Below are 15,324 nucleotides of genomic sequence, written 5' to 3'. Positions count from 1 at the left end.
AGCTGCCACTATTTAATTGTTTCTGGAGTTATTTCTTGTCTGTCTCCTAATCCACCTTCGCTCACCACAAGTTGAAGTTCTGGGCTGTATCCGGCCACGTATTTCGCAGCTCTGTCTGCGGAATCATTCCCTACTGAGACAAAATCATCATTTTTTGAATGCCCTTTACATTTGATCACCGCTACTTTTTTTGGTAACAATAATGCATCCATTAAATCAAAAATGTCTTGTTGGTGTTTAATGGGAGTCCCAGAAGCAGTCATAAAGTCATTTCTCAGCCATTCTGTGATGGCAGTATGTAAAACAACATGAGCATAAGCTGAGTCAGTATACAGTAAATGTTCACAGTCTTATCTTTTGCTAGTTTCAATGCTGAAGTCACGGCGATGATTTCTGCCCGTTGAGCTGATTGTGGCCCTGTGAGTGTCTTTGCCACTTTCAGTTCAAAAGTTGAACCTGACATCTACGTTACTGCAATCCCTGACTGGAGTCCGTTATCACCCTTAAAGCAACAGCCGTCCGTAAATAACGTCAAGTCTGGGTTGTCAAGTGGGATGTCGTAAAAGTCATCCCTCAGTGAGTTGTCTTGTAGAGTTCGCTGAGTGTAGCAGTGCAGTTGACCTTCGAGAAGACCATCCGCCATATTTCTTCCTTCGTGTATAAACAGAATGTGAGGCTGTGTCAAAACGGACTCAATCTTTCTCTGCCTTCCTCCCGTCATCGTGAAAGCTTGGCTAGTCACATATTGTACCGTACTATGTGATGTTCGTACCGTTAACGGATGATGTAACACAATATGAGACGTTTTCTGAATCAATCGTGCTAATGCAGAAGAAAATGCTTCACACATATGATGACGCTTCTCATATTTTTCAAGAGGTGTTGATGCGTATATACAGACTTGTCTGTTGCCATCCACCGTTTTCTGGAAAAGTACAGCTGATACACTTGATGGCTTTTCAGAAACGTCCAAATAAAACATCCTAGTGTAATCAGGAACAACAAGAGCCACAGCTGATGACAAAAATTGTTTTAGCAGGACAAAAGAAGTCTCAGCATTTTGGGTCCAATCAAGTACATGTGACAGGTTTCTCATTCCTTTCTCATTCACCAACTGTCTGAGGGAATGAGTCAGTTCTGCAAAATCAGGAACATGATGTCGAGAGTAATTGCACAATCCCAAAAAGGACAACATCTGCTTTACATTTGTCGGTTTGGGATGGTGCAAGATGTCATCTTTGTGTGATGGAGAAATACCTGTTCCATGTTTTGATATGAGACGTCCCAAAAATGCAACCTGCGGTCGGGCAATTTGGAGTTTGTCCTTGGAGCATTTCAAGCCGACTTTAGCCAGGTGGCTCAATAAGAGCTGTGTAGCCTGAAGGCAAGACTCCTCGGATGGCGCAGCCAGGAGCAGATCGTCTACATACTGCACCATGAGAACATCATTAGGGAGTTGTAAATTTGACAGCAGCTGTCTTAGGGAAGCATTAAAAACTCCGGGAGATAACACAAATCCCTGAGGCAGACGGGTATAGGCGGGTGTCAAAACTTTAGAATTTATAGCCCTTAAATCATGCACCATGTGAAATTTACCAGTATTCTTTTTTTCTACTGGGAGAATAGGAGTATTGTAGTTAGACCTATCAATTTTGCAAAGAACTCCCGCTTTTATCAATCCATCAATTGTTTCTGAGATGCCAGATTTTCCGTCAGGCTTCATTTTGTACTGCGGTACCCAAACAGAGTCATTTGTCACTTCAAAAGTTACCAGAGCAACGTCACATAAGCCCACATCTGTCGAGTCTGTGGACCAGAGTGCATCAGGCAAGGTTCTTAACATGTCCACAGCAAAGTCGCTATCGGATGACTCTCTTCCGTGATGCCGATCTAAAAGCTGATGCTCTAAAACAGACATTGGAGCAAACATGTCAGATTTAATCCAATAAGCATCAAGTGATTTTGAATACAGCAAATCCGAGTGTATTGAGCATTACCAATCAGTTGCTTTCGTGCATGCGAGGACAAATGGACCCAAATCTTTTGCTGTGTGCTGGGATGACACCCTCAGTGATATATGAGGATGGCATGCCGGCACAGATTTGTCAGGTGGTGCCGTCATTACATACCATTGAGCTTGTTCCTCAGTCAGATTCACAGAAAATGCAACACCGGGCCTTCCTGCGAACAGATCACCTACCCGCAATTCCCATGTGTCGCCAACAACTTTCTGGAAGGCTTCACTGTACATGTCATCTCCTGTCCTGTCATAATATAGAGTACAATGCATACAATCTGATACAACATCATATGTTCGGAGGTTACTAACCCAACGGGACCATTTTGACCAAAAATTCTCAGCATCCCTCCAGCCGGAGGAATCAGTGTCAATCTTTGCCCAGTAGATCTCAGCCGAGACACAGGACATGGCGTGTTGAGGTATCACAGGCAGCTGGGAGGAGACTTCAGAGGTAGTGGCTCTGCCGCAGTAGAAGGTATTTCCATCTGGGAATTTTAGCGAGAGTCCTTTCGATCCACACTGGATCAGTGGCGCAGTTTTTATGAGCAGATCCCGTCCCATTAGATTCACAGGACAGTTGGGTGCATAGACGAACTCATGGAGGAAAGTTTGTGTATAACATTGAGTTTGTATAGGGCTTGTCAAATTCAGGACAGTTTTTTCTCCCTTGAATCCAACCAGCGAAATGCCATTTTTGTGAGCTTGCATTCTGGTGGCAATGTCATTATGGTAGAATGTCGTGCTCCTGTGTCCACCATAAATGATAGAGTCGTGCCCCCTACCTTAATATCAAGCATCGGTTCAGAGAGAGTAGATTCAGGGCTCAGTCATTGCGGATATTGTCCACCAGTTGGCGGCAGGAACTCCTGGTTGGGAACAGAGGGATATTGTTGTCGTGGCGCTGACAAGCCACGTGTAGCACCACGCCCCCTCTGGTGAAAGAAGCCACGGCCTCTCCGCCTTCCACTTTGACATCCTCTTTGCATACGCCGACCTCTGCCCCTGACACCTGATTCCTCCTGGCAAGTGTTTGCCCAGTGGCCTGGTCTTCCACAATTATAGCAAGAATTCCGATCATATGATGCTCCATTCAATTGGTTTTGGAGCTCCTTTTAGAATTGCAGACCGAAAAATTTGTGAATACAATACAGAATCGGTCGGCAAGTGCCCAGTCTTTAAAGAGAATTCGACAAGTGCCCGATCAATGAATGTAGCAGCGTCCTCATCAATTTTCTGAGTGAACAACAAATCCGAAATGACAATTTCTGGAATCGGAAATAATTCACCTAATACTTCAAAAAGTGACAAATAATTCTCACGTGTTAGCGCTTCACTATCCAGTAGAGAAGGCATCCCAGAATTAGACATTAAGGTTTCAAGTTGAGACAAAGGACACGCCTGTGTTAACAATGTACGCACATCCCCCGCTGTCAAAATCTGACCTATCACCTCTCTCTGCAAAGACCTCAGCCAATTCTGCCCCCCCCCCCCCCCCCCCCGCCTGCAATGGCGGCAGTCTTTGTAGCAAAACGCTCAGATCTGTAGGCAGAAATGGCTTATATATCGTAGCGGAATTTCCAGTGGCCGGATCAACTTTCGTCAACATGGGTGCCTGCAAACTTGTCTTAGAGCGAGTCACTATTTCATTAGAAGCACTGTCTAAAAGTCAGTCTCAAACGCTGAGATCACATGACCCAGAAACAGTCCCCACCGCACATGTTAGCTTCGCCAATTTCCTATGTATATCTTCAATTTGACAGCTATTAGCAACAACAGATGCTTCTCCGATCATATCATGTTCCCGCTGTCGAAACAATTCCTCACGTTTGGCCCTCAAAGCACGATTTCGTTCAATTAATTCATCTCCAGCGGCCTTTTCAAACCGCTCCAGAGTAGTACGCCATCTAGAACGAATAGACTGTGGAATCTCCGCATGCCGAGCCAATTCCAATCCGAAAGCTTTTGCCTTATTTAATCTCTCTTCCGGATCATCTCTCATGGCTAACAATTTATCAAAATGCAATTCCAGCCGCTTCACCGAAGCATTCACGCCACCAGCTAACGCACTAACAGCCTTCACAACGGAGTCGCCAGTTAGCGTCTCGTCACGATTCCTCGAATGCCATTTTACATCGAGATTACCACCATTTACTGTCATCATAGGTGCTTGCAAAACCTGCAGCATTTGAATAGCCGTACTATACGGTGATTCAGTAAGCGGGTTCTTAGGGCCAAATCCATCACTCGCACTAGCTTCAGCATAAGCTGGCAGAGATTTTAGCCTAGCATCAGCCACGCGGTCATCAACCACGTTTCCGTTAGCCGAGCCGTGGCTAGCGGACTCACTCAACACAGCTTTACGAGCAACTTTCACAGAGTTGCCTAAAGCAAGCATTCTAGCGTTTACCAACATTTGGTCCACGACCTTACATTGTCGTCTCACTTTTCTTCCATTCGAAGAAAATATAGATGTGTTTTTCACGGAGTCAATCAGCGTCTGGCGCTGTTTTACACAAGTAGTTCCACGGACTTCATTAATGCAATCAAACATATTTCAGATTCCAACGCTGGGAACCAACCACTATCACAATTAGTGCGCATCCATTTATTTAAAAGAGTTTTCAACTTATGCCGCCGCCGTGGTGGGAGCGCGTCCATTATTACGAGCGTGGCAGCTTGTACTTGCACGCTCAGCGAGAGATTCTGACTATGGACCTGAAGTGTATGGAAATCGAACCATCCTGAGTCTCGGTCAAAAATGTCGTCCATTATATGTAGTAATTAGTCGTTATAATATTTATAAAGTCAGTGACGTCTCACTTATGGTACTACAATACAACAGATCAAAACTATTCTCATTAATCCCCCCCAAAAAAATTATATATATATATTTTTTTTTTTTCAGAAAAATAAAAACAAAAAGAAAAAGAAAAAATCAAACAAAAATTAAATATCGTTCGCGCGACTTAATAAATATATATACAGGATCTTCACGGGCGGCTCAATTCAACACAGCCTTCTCCTCCGCGGAATTATATCACACGGGCGTCTTAATTCGTAGCTCCTCAACCGTGGAATTATATCACACGGGCGGCTTAATTCATAGCCCATCAACCGTGGAATTATATCACACGGGCGACTTAATTCAACAAAATTAGAAACAAAAAAACACAGCCTTCTCTTCCGTGGTACTCAATCTCATATGCCGTTTTGAATGGCGGAGCGCTCCTACTTGACGTCACTTCCGTACACAACGGGCTTCACTCTCTATGCATAGTTCAATGTCGTAGTAATTTACAAAATCAAGGACTTTGGCGTCCCTCTGTAACAAATACGACTTTTTAAACCCCACGAACTTGTTCACAGATCTCAAATACAATTTGGTACGGCCGTAATACAGCTTTGAGTAATCCCAAACAAACAGAATTTCTCTACGTGGATAATTGTCCACTCATCTTGTTAATATTTGCGCATTTAGAAATTCAATGCCCAGGATCATCACAGCTGTTGCAAAAAACGTCCCAATTTGTCGCCGTCGGAGGTCACCATTTGAAGGTATTATTTGATTACTATATTAAGTGTAATCTTTGCGTGTTCAAAATAATTGCATTGAGATCTTATGAAGAAGTTTCCTTTGCAAAGATTTATTTAAGAGCTCTTAAAGACACATCAGAAAATGCTTACATTCAAAGGTAATGTTAAGCCCCGAGTGTGTTTGAATATGAAAACACCCACTCTTTTATCCACAAGAAACTCCCTCTCCCACTCACAGGCTGGACAAAGGGTTAGTAATTATAATAAGCAGACATATGATATACCGACATGTTTACTCCAGCTCTCCTACCATCCCGGATATATGATGTAGGCAGGTAATGATCTTGGACCTTCAGTTTTTATGACTTAATGAGTAATAGCATGAGAACTTGACTCCCTTTCAGACACACACATTTCTTATCTCCATGAGAACTTGAAGGGAGTAAAAGTTCCAATACATTTCACAACAACCTTATCACAGTGTTATTCATTCCAATACACAGTTATATGGCATCTATATACTTATTAGTAAATTCATAAACAGTAAAAATATAAATTGAAAATGTTAAATGTCTTCACCAGCCAACTCAAGCCTTCTAAGGCCGGACTCATCATCCGAGACTTCAGGTAAAACTGTATCACAGTACTCACACGGTTCATTAGGTCTGGAGGCAGGGGTGGGCAGAGTCTCTTGGACCAGGCGATGACCCATTCTGGTCCTACGGTTGACACGTTGGGGTGTTAGCAAAGGGCAGGCGACCACCCGGTGGTTAGGCTGCCCACAGTAGAGACATGCGCCGGTCCTGAAGCGACGTGCACGTTCCTCCGGTGCCAAGCGACCCCCGCCAATCTGCGCCAATCCAGAAGCCAGACAGAGAGACTCAGGCAGCTCCGCGCTCGTGTCGCCTCTCTCGAAGACGAATGTCCAGGCGGATAGCAAGTGTGATGAGTTCCACCAAACTGTTCGTGTCATCGCGAAGACAAAGTTCATCTTTAACTTTAGAACTGAGTCCTCGGCGAAGAAAGAAATAGAATTATCGGCCATGGTGCCGTTCCCTTGCACACAGTCCACCAGCCAACTCAATGCCTCCCATCCCTTAACAGGGTGGTCGAAAACACGGTGTAACTCGGAAACAAAACCCAGACAGACGACCCGAGATCTGACCGGGACTCAAGTAGGGGAGACTCATAAAAAAAACAACCTTAGCATTATCGCTAGGGTATGTCTGAGGTTGTTGGTCAAATGGTCAAAAATAATAGAGCAGTGGTGTAAAATGGGCCACAATTACCGGGCTCACCACCGTAGCGTGCAGGGAGAGGGAGAGGACCGGTTCCCTGAATGGAGCGGAAGGGACCGGAGATACTTGTGCCGCGGACACACGCAGCTCCGAACCTCTCCCTACCGGCATTTGCTCCATTCGAGCAACCAACTCCTCCAGCCGATGACCCAACATGGTGACAACTCCCTGAAGTTCGGTGATGGTTGTCTCCTGTTGGCTCACCCGGCACACCTGACTAGCCAGGGCGTGTCGGACCTCTTTGTGTTCTGCGGGATCCATGGTTGGAGTATTCTGTAATGATTTCCGGAATAACCGGATAGTGGATCCTATAAACGCAGAGACACAAAGGGTGTGGATTGACAAATTTTATTGTACACAACAGAATTCTACGACACAAAGCGCTGGACGAAGCCAGGAGAAAAACAGTTAACAAAAGTCATTTGCGAAGTATGCAAGGAAAATAAAGTAACAAAAATACACCCGAGGGCTGTAGAAACACACAACACGAATAAGAAAAAACAAAATGCAAAACGAGCTATACAAAGCGGATAAACTAAAAGCGACGTGGGAAAAACAACACGTGGATACTGTTGGAGGATGAGCTTTTTCCTCTGCGTGTTTGTTTCCTTTCGGGTAGTGAGAATGTTGGTTATCTGAATACAGGCTGGAGACGATGAACAGTTCCTTCAAAGCTTTTATTTCTACAGAATATTCCGGGCGCAAATGAGTTACAGACAATGGCTGTAGCATCTCACAAGTGTGAAGTTACAGAGGACTTACAACATTCTTTTACTATCTTGAAGGGCGGTACCACAAAGTTTCCGGTAAACAGTTCAACAAAGTTAACCGGACATGCAGAGATACGCGATAACACTCAAGGACATATCCGGCCACAGAACAGAGCTCAACTGAGGAAATGAGAAAGTTATACAGTCATGACTAAATCTGGGCAGAAGACACACTTCAATCCCCCTTTCGGACTCGAAATGAAATGAAATGAACAAAATTAAAGAAAGGTACCAGCGGCATCATCGTCGCAGACGGGTTGTGTGGAAAGATTGGACATCATCATCTTATCAGTAGAACAAGAAGCAAAAGCACGCAACAATGAAGCTCACAAAAGAGGAATAACGCATCCGAGGGAACACAAGATATAAAGTAACACCATAGCAACAGGGATAAAAAATTTCAACCAGATGGACCACAAAGGGCCTGTGGAAAACCAGTCAAAAGGAGAAAAAGATTCTTTCTTATCCCGAGACATTGCTGCTTGAAGATTCCGTAAAGCTTCCAATTGAGGTTCGATAGACTGGTGAATTTCGTCCGGGATATAAGTGCAACAAGTCTGGTTGATGAGGACACACACACCACCTGTGGAGGCTGTGAGTAAATCGAGGGCCAATTGATGTTGTAACAACATAGTACGCATGGCATCAATTTCGGTATTATAACTTTGGAAAATAGCAAGAGTCATATTCATAAAAAACTCAAACCTATAATCAACAGTTTCCAAACGGAGAGCCAATTTCCCTACGCCAATTTGGGGTAATAACGAGTTAACAATTTTAGCTCCTATGTTTGAATGTTTATATTCATCAGGAACATTGGAACCCCAGACAGCATCATGAGGAGCAAAAGTGGGAAGGACGAGAGAGTGTCTGATGCGTGTTTGACGTGAAGGAATATCTTCTCTAGTTTCTCCAGTTATTAAAAACGTATGAACCGTCACTCGTATAGGGGCACAAACTCCTTTCCATCCTGGAGGAAGGGCATAATATGCAGATTTACCACACAACCACATACCTCCATCCGTAGGAAATGTTTCATTGGAATGTCCTGACACATTACAAGGTGCTCCTTAGCCAGAAGCTGCAGCGCTTCCCCCTTTACACTGAGTGGAAATATTTAAGGCGCCCAAAGTAATATTACCAATGTCTTGGGTATAACATTGTCCGTGAACATAATGAGTGTGGTTAAAAAACCCTTTTACTGCCAATGGTGGACCTGTCATGTTGAAATGAAACACAGGAAAGAACAACGTACTACATCTTACATTCTTGATAGCAACAGCATGTTGATAGGGAGGAGCAACAGTTCCATTAAGAACTATCTCATGGTGTTGGAAGCCTAAGTGGGACATGGATGCGAAACATTTGGCTTCCTCTGTAGACATCCATAGCAGTGAGAGAAGGTTGTTTGCCAGTATGTGGCATTAAAGAGCATACATAACAATTTGATTCATTAAAAGATTTTGCAGTGGAGTAAGCATATGTGTACCACATGTTGATAGTTAAGGGATGTCCCCTGTCCATGGGGTGCCAGATGTCCGCCGGGGCAGGATCATGAAGGAATCGACGAAAGCGTCGTGTTGGTGAGCTGGACGACCAAGAGAGACACACCAAAACCAGGAGAGAGGCTGTTGCAAATCTGAACGGGAATGCCATGGTGAGACGGGAGGAGGGTCTTGCGCCCGTTCTACAGTGATGAGTTGAACTAAGACACAGTCGGCTTCTTCAGGACGTTAGGGTTAGACTACCTGGTCCCAGGTTGATTCACCGGGGTTATTCTGCCCGTATACCGTGAAATCAACCTTTGTTGAATGATGTCATCAACAGGGGGCAGCTGGCACTGGACCAGTAGACATGGTTTTCCGGTCGTCATCGGGTGGTGGGATCGCTGAGCCTGAGGCGGATCTGGCGGGTCGTGTAGACGAGATGTTGAACCACGTGTCCCCCTTTCCTTCAAGACGGACTGCTGTGGCTGTCCGCTCAGTGACCTTAGACTCTTTTTCTATAGCATGTCTCCTCAAATGATGTTTAAGATGTGACCCCAAGATCCCATTCACTTTCCCTATCAAACTCTCGCTCCATTTTGTTTTAAAACGACTCCCCTCTCCTTCTCCTTTTTATTTTATTTATTTTTTAAATGTTCAAACCTCTTTGTTATCTCAAAAGTACTCGATACTACTCAGACAAATGTACTCTAACCTTAATTTAGCAAAAGCACTCGATACTACTCAAACAAAAGTGCTCAAACCTTAATTTAGCGATTTCAAAAGTACTCGATACTACTCAAACAAAAGTACTCGAACCTTAATTTAGCAAAAGCAATCGATACAGAAGTACCCGATATCTTACCAGGGTACCCAAATCTTTTTTCTTCAAAAGTGCTCGATCCTTGTCAAAAATATTCTTAAAATAATCTTATTTTATTTGAGGAATTCTAGTTTCTAGGATTCTTGACAGAACAAAACAACCTCTCCTAAAATAAAATTACAATTGCGCAATTCACTGTTCATCCAGGCACAATTTATATTTTTAGAATACCAATTCAAGGCGTAATTCATACCGCGATTTCAGCCAATAGACAGAAGATCAATTTGGAGGATTAACGTCCTCTTACCTTGTCAATTTGTTGGCCGCCCGATGTTTTGTCTGTCGACCAACACCTCAGTCCGAAATCACGTCGGGGTCACCAATTGCTGGAGGATGAGCTTCTTCCTCCGCGTGTTCGTTTCCTTTTGGGTAGTGAGAATGTTGGTTATCTGAATACAGGCTGGAGACGATAAACAGTTCCTTCCAAGCTTTTATTTCTACAGAGTATTCTGGGCACAAATGAGTTACAGACAATAGCTGTAGCATCTCACAAGTGCGAAGTTACAGAGGACTTACAACATTCTTATACTATCTTGAAGGGCGGTACCACAAAGTTTCCAGTAAACAGTTCAACAAAGTTAACCGGACGTGCAGAAATACGCGATAACACTCAAGGACATATTTGTCCACAGAACAGAGTTCAACTGAGGAAATGAGGAAGTTACACAGTCATGACTACATCTGGCAGAGATACGCGATAACACTCAAGGACATATCCGGCCATAGAACAGAGCTCAACTGAGGAAATGAGGAAGTTATACAGTCATTACTAAATCTGGGCAGAAGACCCACTTCAATACCAATCAGTAAAGTTGAGGAAACACAAAACTACGCAGCAAAAAAAGGCTCAACGCGTGGTTAAGAAGCACTCAGGCAATAAACCGAGGAAACAACAACATAAAACTACGTGTCAAAAGACGTAAGAAACTGGAAACAAGACACGAAGCTAGAGATAGGAATTTGGAACACAAAATCAGAATAAAGCTCTTGGGCGAGGACGTAACAAGGTCAATATTCCAACGAGGAGTGTCGGCAGTTCCAGTCCTTATAAAGCGTTGATTTGTGAATGAGAAACAAGTGCGGCGCAGGACAACACGCCCCTCTACCTAATCAGAGACAAAAAAGACAAAAAAACAATGCAATGAAAGCACAACCATAACAGTATGTTGTTGCTAATTTTGAGCTTGTTCCAAGAGTGCCACAGCGAGTCACGTGCATGATTTTTTTCGGTATGGTTCTTATGCCGGTGCTTTTCCTGATACAATTCTGTCATTCTTTTACCCAGTGGCTGGGTATCGGGGCACTGACCGGAAATCAAACCCACACCATCTGTGGAAAATAACAAACACAGCAATTAAGACATTAGGACGTAATTTTTCCATAAGCAAGAGAGATTAATCTTGGTTTATGTAACTGCATTTTGTAACAAATGTATTAAATTGGTGAATTGTGTGTCTTCCCTATCCATAGAGTGTCTTGGAGGAGAGAGTAAAGATTAAAAGCAATTCACCATCCTCTCAAGAAGACGCTGTGGTGTTTGTGGACAGATACCTTGAGAAGCATGTCACCCCTGACAGTCTGCAGTCCAACATTAAAACAAATCCTCTGTATAGTATGGCGGATACAGTAAACATTTTGAAGTTCACACCTTCCTGGACTATCAAGGAGTATGCCATGCAAACTAGCCATGGAGAAGTACAAGACATTTTACAGGTAATTCAGGAAAAGTGGAGGTGCAATGTGGGTGACAGTGACTACATTTTAGCTGATTTAGCCATTAATTTGTGCAAAGACAAATTACAAAAACAATAGCAATAAATTAAAAAACTACTACAGAATATAGTAGGCCTCCAATAGGCTATTTGTTAGATTTCAAGTGGCATACCAAGCCACACTTTGAATATTTAAATTGTAATTATTACTATTAAAGTATCCTTAAACAAAACAGGCAGAGCTTAAGGTGTTTGGGTGCCTCCTTGGCAATACAGCCCTTGGCAACACAGTCCCCAGTGGCGTCGCCAGACCCCTTTTACTGGAGCATGTGCCCCAATATTAATGAGCAGTGCCCCAGTATCAGGTGCGGACTGTCCGGTACGGCTGGAGTGGGAATAAAAGAAAATAAACGTTTTTAAAAATTGCTGCACAATTGTTACTATGTTGCAGAAGCCACCCACAGTGTTTCCCTACATTCATTCATTTGCGACATGCTCACGATGGACACTCGCTTCCCCTCCAATGTCAAGCTGGCATCCATTATTGTTGTTATAGTAGCCTCCCTCCGCCTTTGGATGGGGGGACTAGTCCTGATTGTTATTTGTGCCTATGAAAATGACTTCCATACCTTCCATCAAGTTACGGTACAGTGTGGATATACTTTTTTTAGGTCTCGATTTATAGACCCCCACAACAGTTTGGATAAACGTATGTGGCTCCAACAGTATGCTTGTGTTTTAATTCTTTCTCAAAGTAGTCTCTCAACCGTAAATAGCTGAAAAAAATCCAGTGTGCCTAAACCAGGGGTAGGCAACCCTGGTCCTAGGGAGCCGCAGTCCTGCATGTTTTAGATGTCTCCCTCCTCCAACACAGGTAAGGATCATTATCAGATTCCTCCAGAGCTTGCTGATGAGCTCATAATTTCAATGACCTGCATTGGAGGAGGGAGACATCTAAAACACGCAGGACTGCAGCTCTCTAGGACCAGGGTTGCCTACCTCTGGCCTAAACCATAATGTTCCTCTATGTCACGTGTCAAGACCCGGGCCTGAATCATGCATGTTTTCGAGGTTTCCCCACATTCAACACAGCTGATTTATATTTAAGCTCATCAGCCAGCTCTGCAGGAGCCTGATAATTATCCTGATCATTGAATCGGGTGTGTTGGAGTAGAGAAACTCAGGCCTTCGAGGACCGGATCTTGACACGTGTCCTAGTTGTATGTCTTTAATTGGGTGATAATTAAATGTTTTGAGTTTGTACCCAGAATAGAAACCATATAGCGGCAAGTTCTTAATCAATTTTCTGGATGTTGTGGGGCTGTCATGGTTGACACGCCTCTACAACATCGCATGGACATCGGGAACAGTGCCTCTATTTTGGCAGACCGGGGTGGTGGAAGGATGTGTTCCAACTATAAAGTGATCACACTCCTCAGCCTCCCTGGTAAGGTCTATTCAGGGGTGCAGGAGAGGCATTCGAATGTTGGATTTAGGAGGAGCAGTGTGGTTTTTGTCCCAGCCGTGGAACAGTGGACCATCTCTACACCCTCGGCAGGGTCCTCCAAGGTGCATGGGAGTTCGCCCAACAGCCTATATGTGTTTTATGGACTTAGAGAAGGCGTTCGACCATGTCCCTCTGGGAATCCTGTGTGTGTGTGTGGGGTGGGGGGCTTCGGGAGTATGGGGGTACCGACCCCCCTGATTCGGTCCCTGTACGGTGGCAGAGTTTGGTCCGCATTGCCAGCAGTAAATCTGATTTGTTCCCAGTGAGGGTTGGACTCCGTCAAGGCTGCCCTTAGTCACAGATTCTGTTCATAACCTTTATGGACAGAATTTCTAGGTTCAGCCAAAGCGTTGAGGGTGTATGGTTTGGTGGCCTCAGCATTGCATCTCTGCTTTTCACAGATGTGGTGCTGCTGGCTTCTCCAAGCCGTGATCTCCAACTCTCGCTGGAGCGATTCACAGCAGAGTGTGAGGCGGTTGGGATGTAGATCAGCACCTCCAAATCTGAGACCATGGTCCTCAGTCGGAAAAGGGTGGCATGCTCTCTCCGGGTCGGGGATGAGATCCTGCTCCAAGTGGAGGAGTTCAAGTATCTTGAGGTCTTGTTCACGAGTGAGGGCAGGATGGAGAGGGAGATCGACAGGTGTATCGGTGCAGCGTCTGCAGTGATGCGGACTCTGTATCGGTCCATTGTGGTAAAGAAGGACCTAAGCCGTAAGGCGAAGCTCTTGATTTACCGGTCGATCTACGTTCCTCCCCTCACTTATGGTCACGAGCTGTGGGTTGTGACTGAAAGAACAAGATCCTGGATACAAGCGGCCGAAATAAGTTTCCTCCGCAGGACGTCTGGACTCTCCCTTAGAGATAGGGTGAGAAGCTCGGTCATCTGGGAGGAACTCAGAGTCAAGCCGCTACTCCTCCGCATGGAGGAGAGCCAGGTAAGGTGGCTCAGACGTCTGGTTCGGATGCCTCCTGGGTGGCTCCATGGAGAGGTGTTCCGGGCATGCCCCACCGGCGGGAGGCCCCAGGGATGATTCAGAACACGCTGAAGAGACTATGTCTTTCGGCTGGCAAAGTCAATCGACAAGGCTTTCATGAAAGGCTTGCTAGGTGGAAGCCCGTTCTCACAAAAAAGATCAAAGCTGCCTATCTCAACTGTACCAGCGAGTACCTGGACAACACTGAAGCTTTTTGGAAGTCCCCTTTGTGGACAGATGAATCCAAAATTGAACTGTTTGGTCACAACTAAAACAGTCATGTTTGGTGAAAAGTCAACACTGCATACCAGCAAAAGAACCTTCTCCCTTCAGTGAAGCAGCGTGGTGAGAATGTTAAGTTCTGGGCTGGCTTTTTATCCTCAGGACCTGGGCAACTCATGAATTTAAAGGAATATTGTGAAATCCTGGATCATAACCTGAAGCCGTTCTTTGTGAAGTTACAGTCTGGTAGAAGATGGATCATGCAACATGACAAATTGACAATAATCGAAAGCATTCCAGCAATACAACCAAGGAATGTCAAGAAAGAACAACAAGATTCATGTTCTGGATGTGCCTAGTTAAAATCCTGATATTTCAAAATACTTTGGCGGGACCTGAAACTGGCAGTTTATCCTAGACGCCCATCCAACCTCTCTCAATTGGCTGCATTTTGCAAGGAAGAGTGGCAAAAATCCCCCAAAGTAGATGTGAAAGACTGAGAAGTCATTAAAGAAAGTGTTTGGATGAAGTTATCATTGCAAAAGGAGGTGCAATGTCTGATTAAGCGAGAGGTTCACATACTTTTGCACCCATGAAATCTGAGTTTTTATTAAATCAACAACTTTTGCTCAATAATGAATGACAATATTATCATTCTTTTTGTTCAAGTCCATTATTCTCGATGTCAGCATTGTAGATTGGGGTATGACTAAACATTTAATACGTTTATTTTAATATTTTATACAAAAAAAATCTGACCATGCCTGCAGGGTTCACAAACTTTTGAGCAGCACTGTATGTGACAGTCCAACAATAATAATGGTTTGTCTTAATTGGAGGTATTTTAATAAACCCGGTCAGGAGCTCCCTCCTTCGTAGTTATACGTCCATTTTGTCCGGGTGCCACCGGAAGTCTCT

At 44.2% G+C, this 15,324-nt stretch overlaps 1 protein-coding gene across 2 annotated transcripts in view; it reads left to right on the top strand.

The window, feature by feature from the left end:
• The window catches only part of minar2 (membrane integral NOTCH2 associated receptor 2), a 54,269-nt gene that overhangs the window by 38,206 nt on the left and 739 nt on the right, over positions 1-15,324 (top strand). For both annotated transcript variants that reach the window (XM_077542854.1, XM_077542855.1), the window contains exon 3: positions 11,460-11,702. In XM_077542854.1, coding sequence (XP_077398980.1) covers positions 11,460-11,702 — 243 coding nt within the window. The remainder of the gene's footprint in view (positions 1-11,459; positions 11,703-15,324) is intronic.

The sequence above is a fragment of the Vanacampus margaritifer genome, chromosome 14, assembly GCF_051991255.1.
Source record: "Vanacampus margaritifer isolate UIUO_Vmar chromosome 14, RoL_Vmar_1.0, whole genome shotgun sequence".
Taxonomy (NCBI): domain Eukaryota; kingdom Metazoa; phylum Chordata; class Actinopteri; order Syngnathiformes; family Syngnathidae; genus Vanacampus; species Vanacampus margaritifer.
This window is presented reverse-complemented; position numbering and strand designations above follow the sequence as displayed.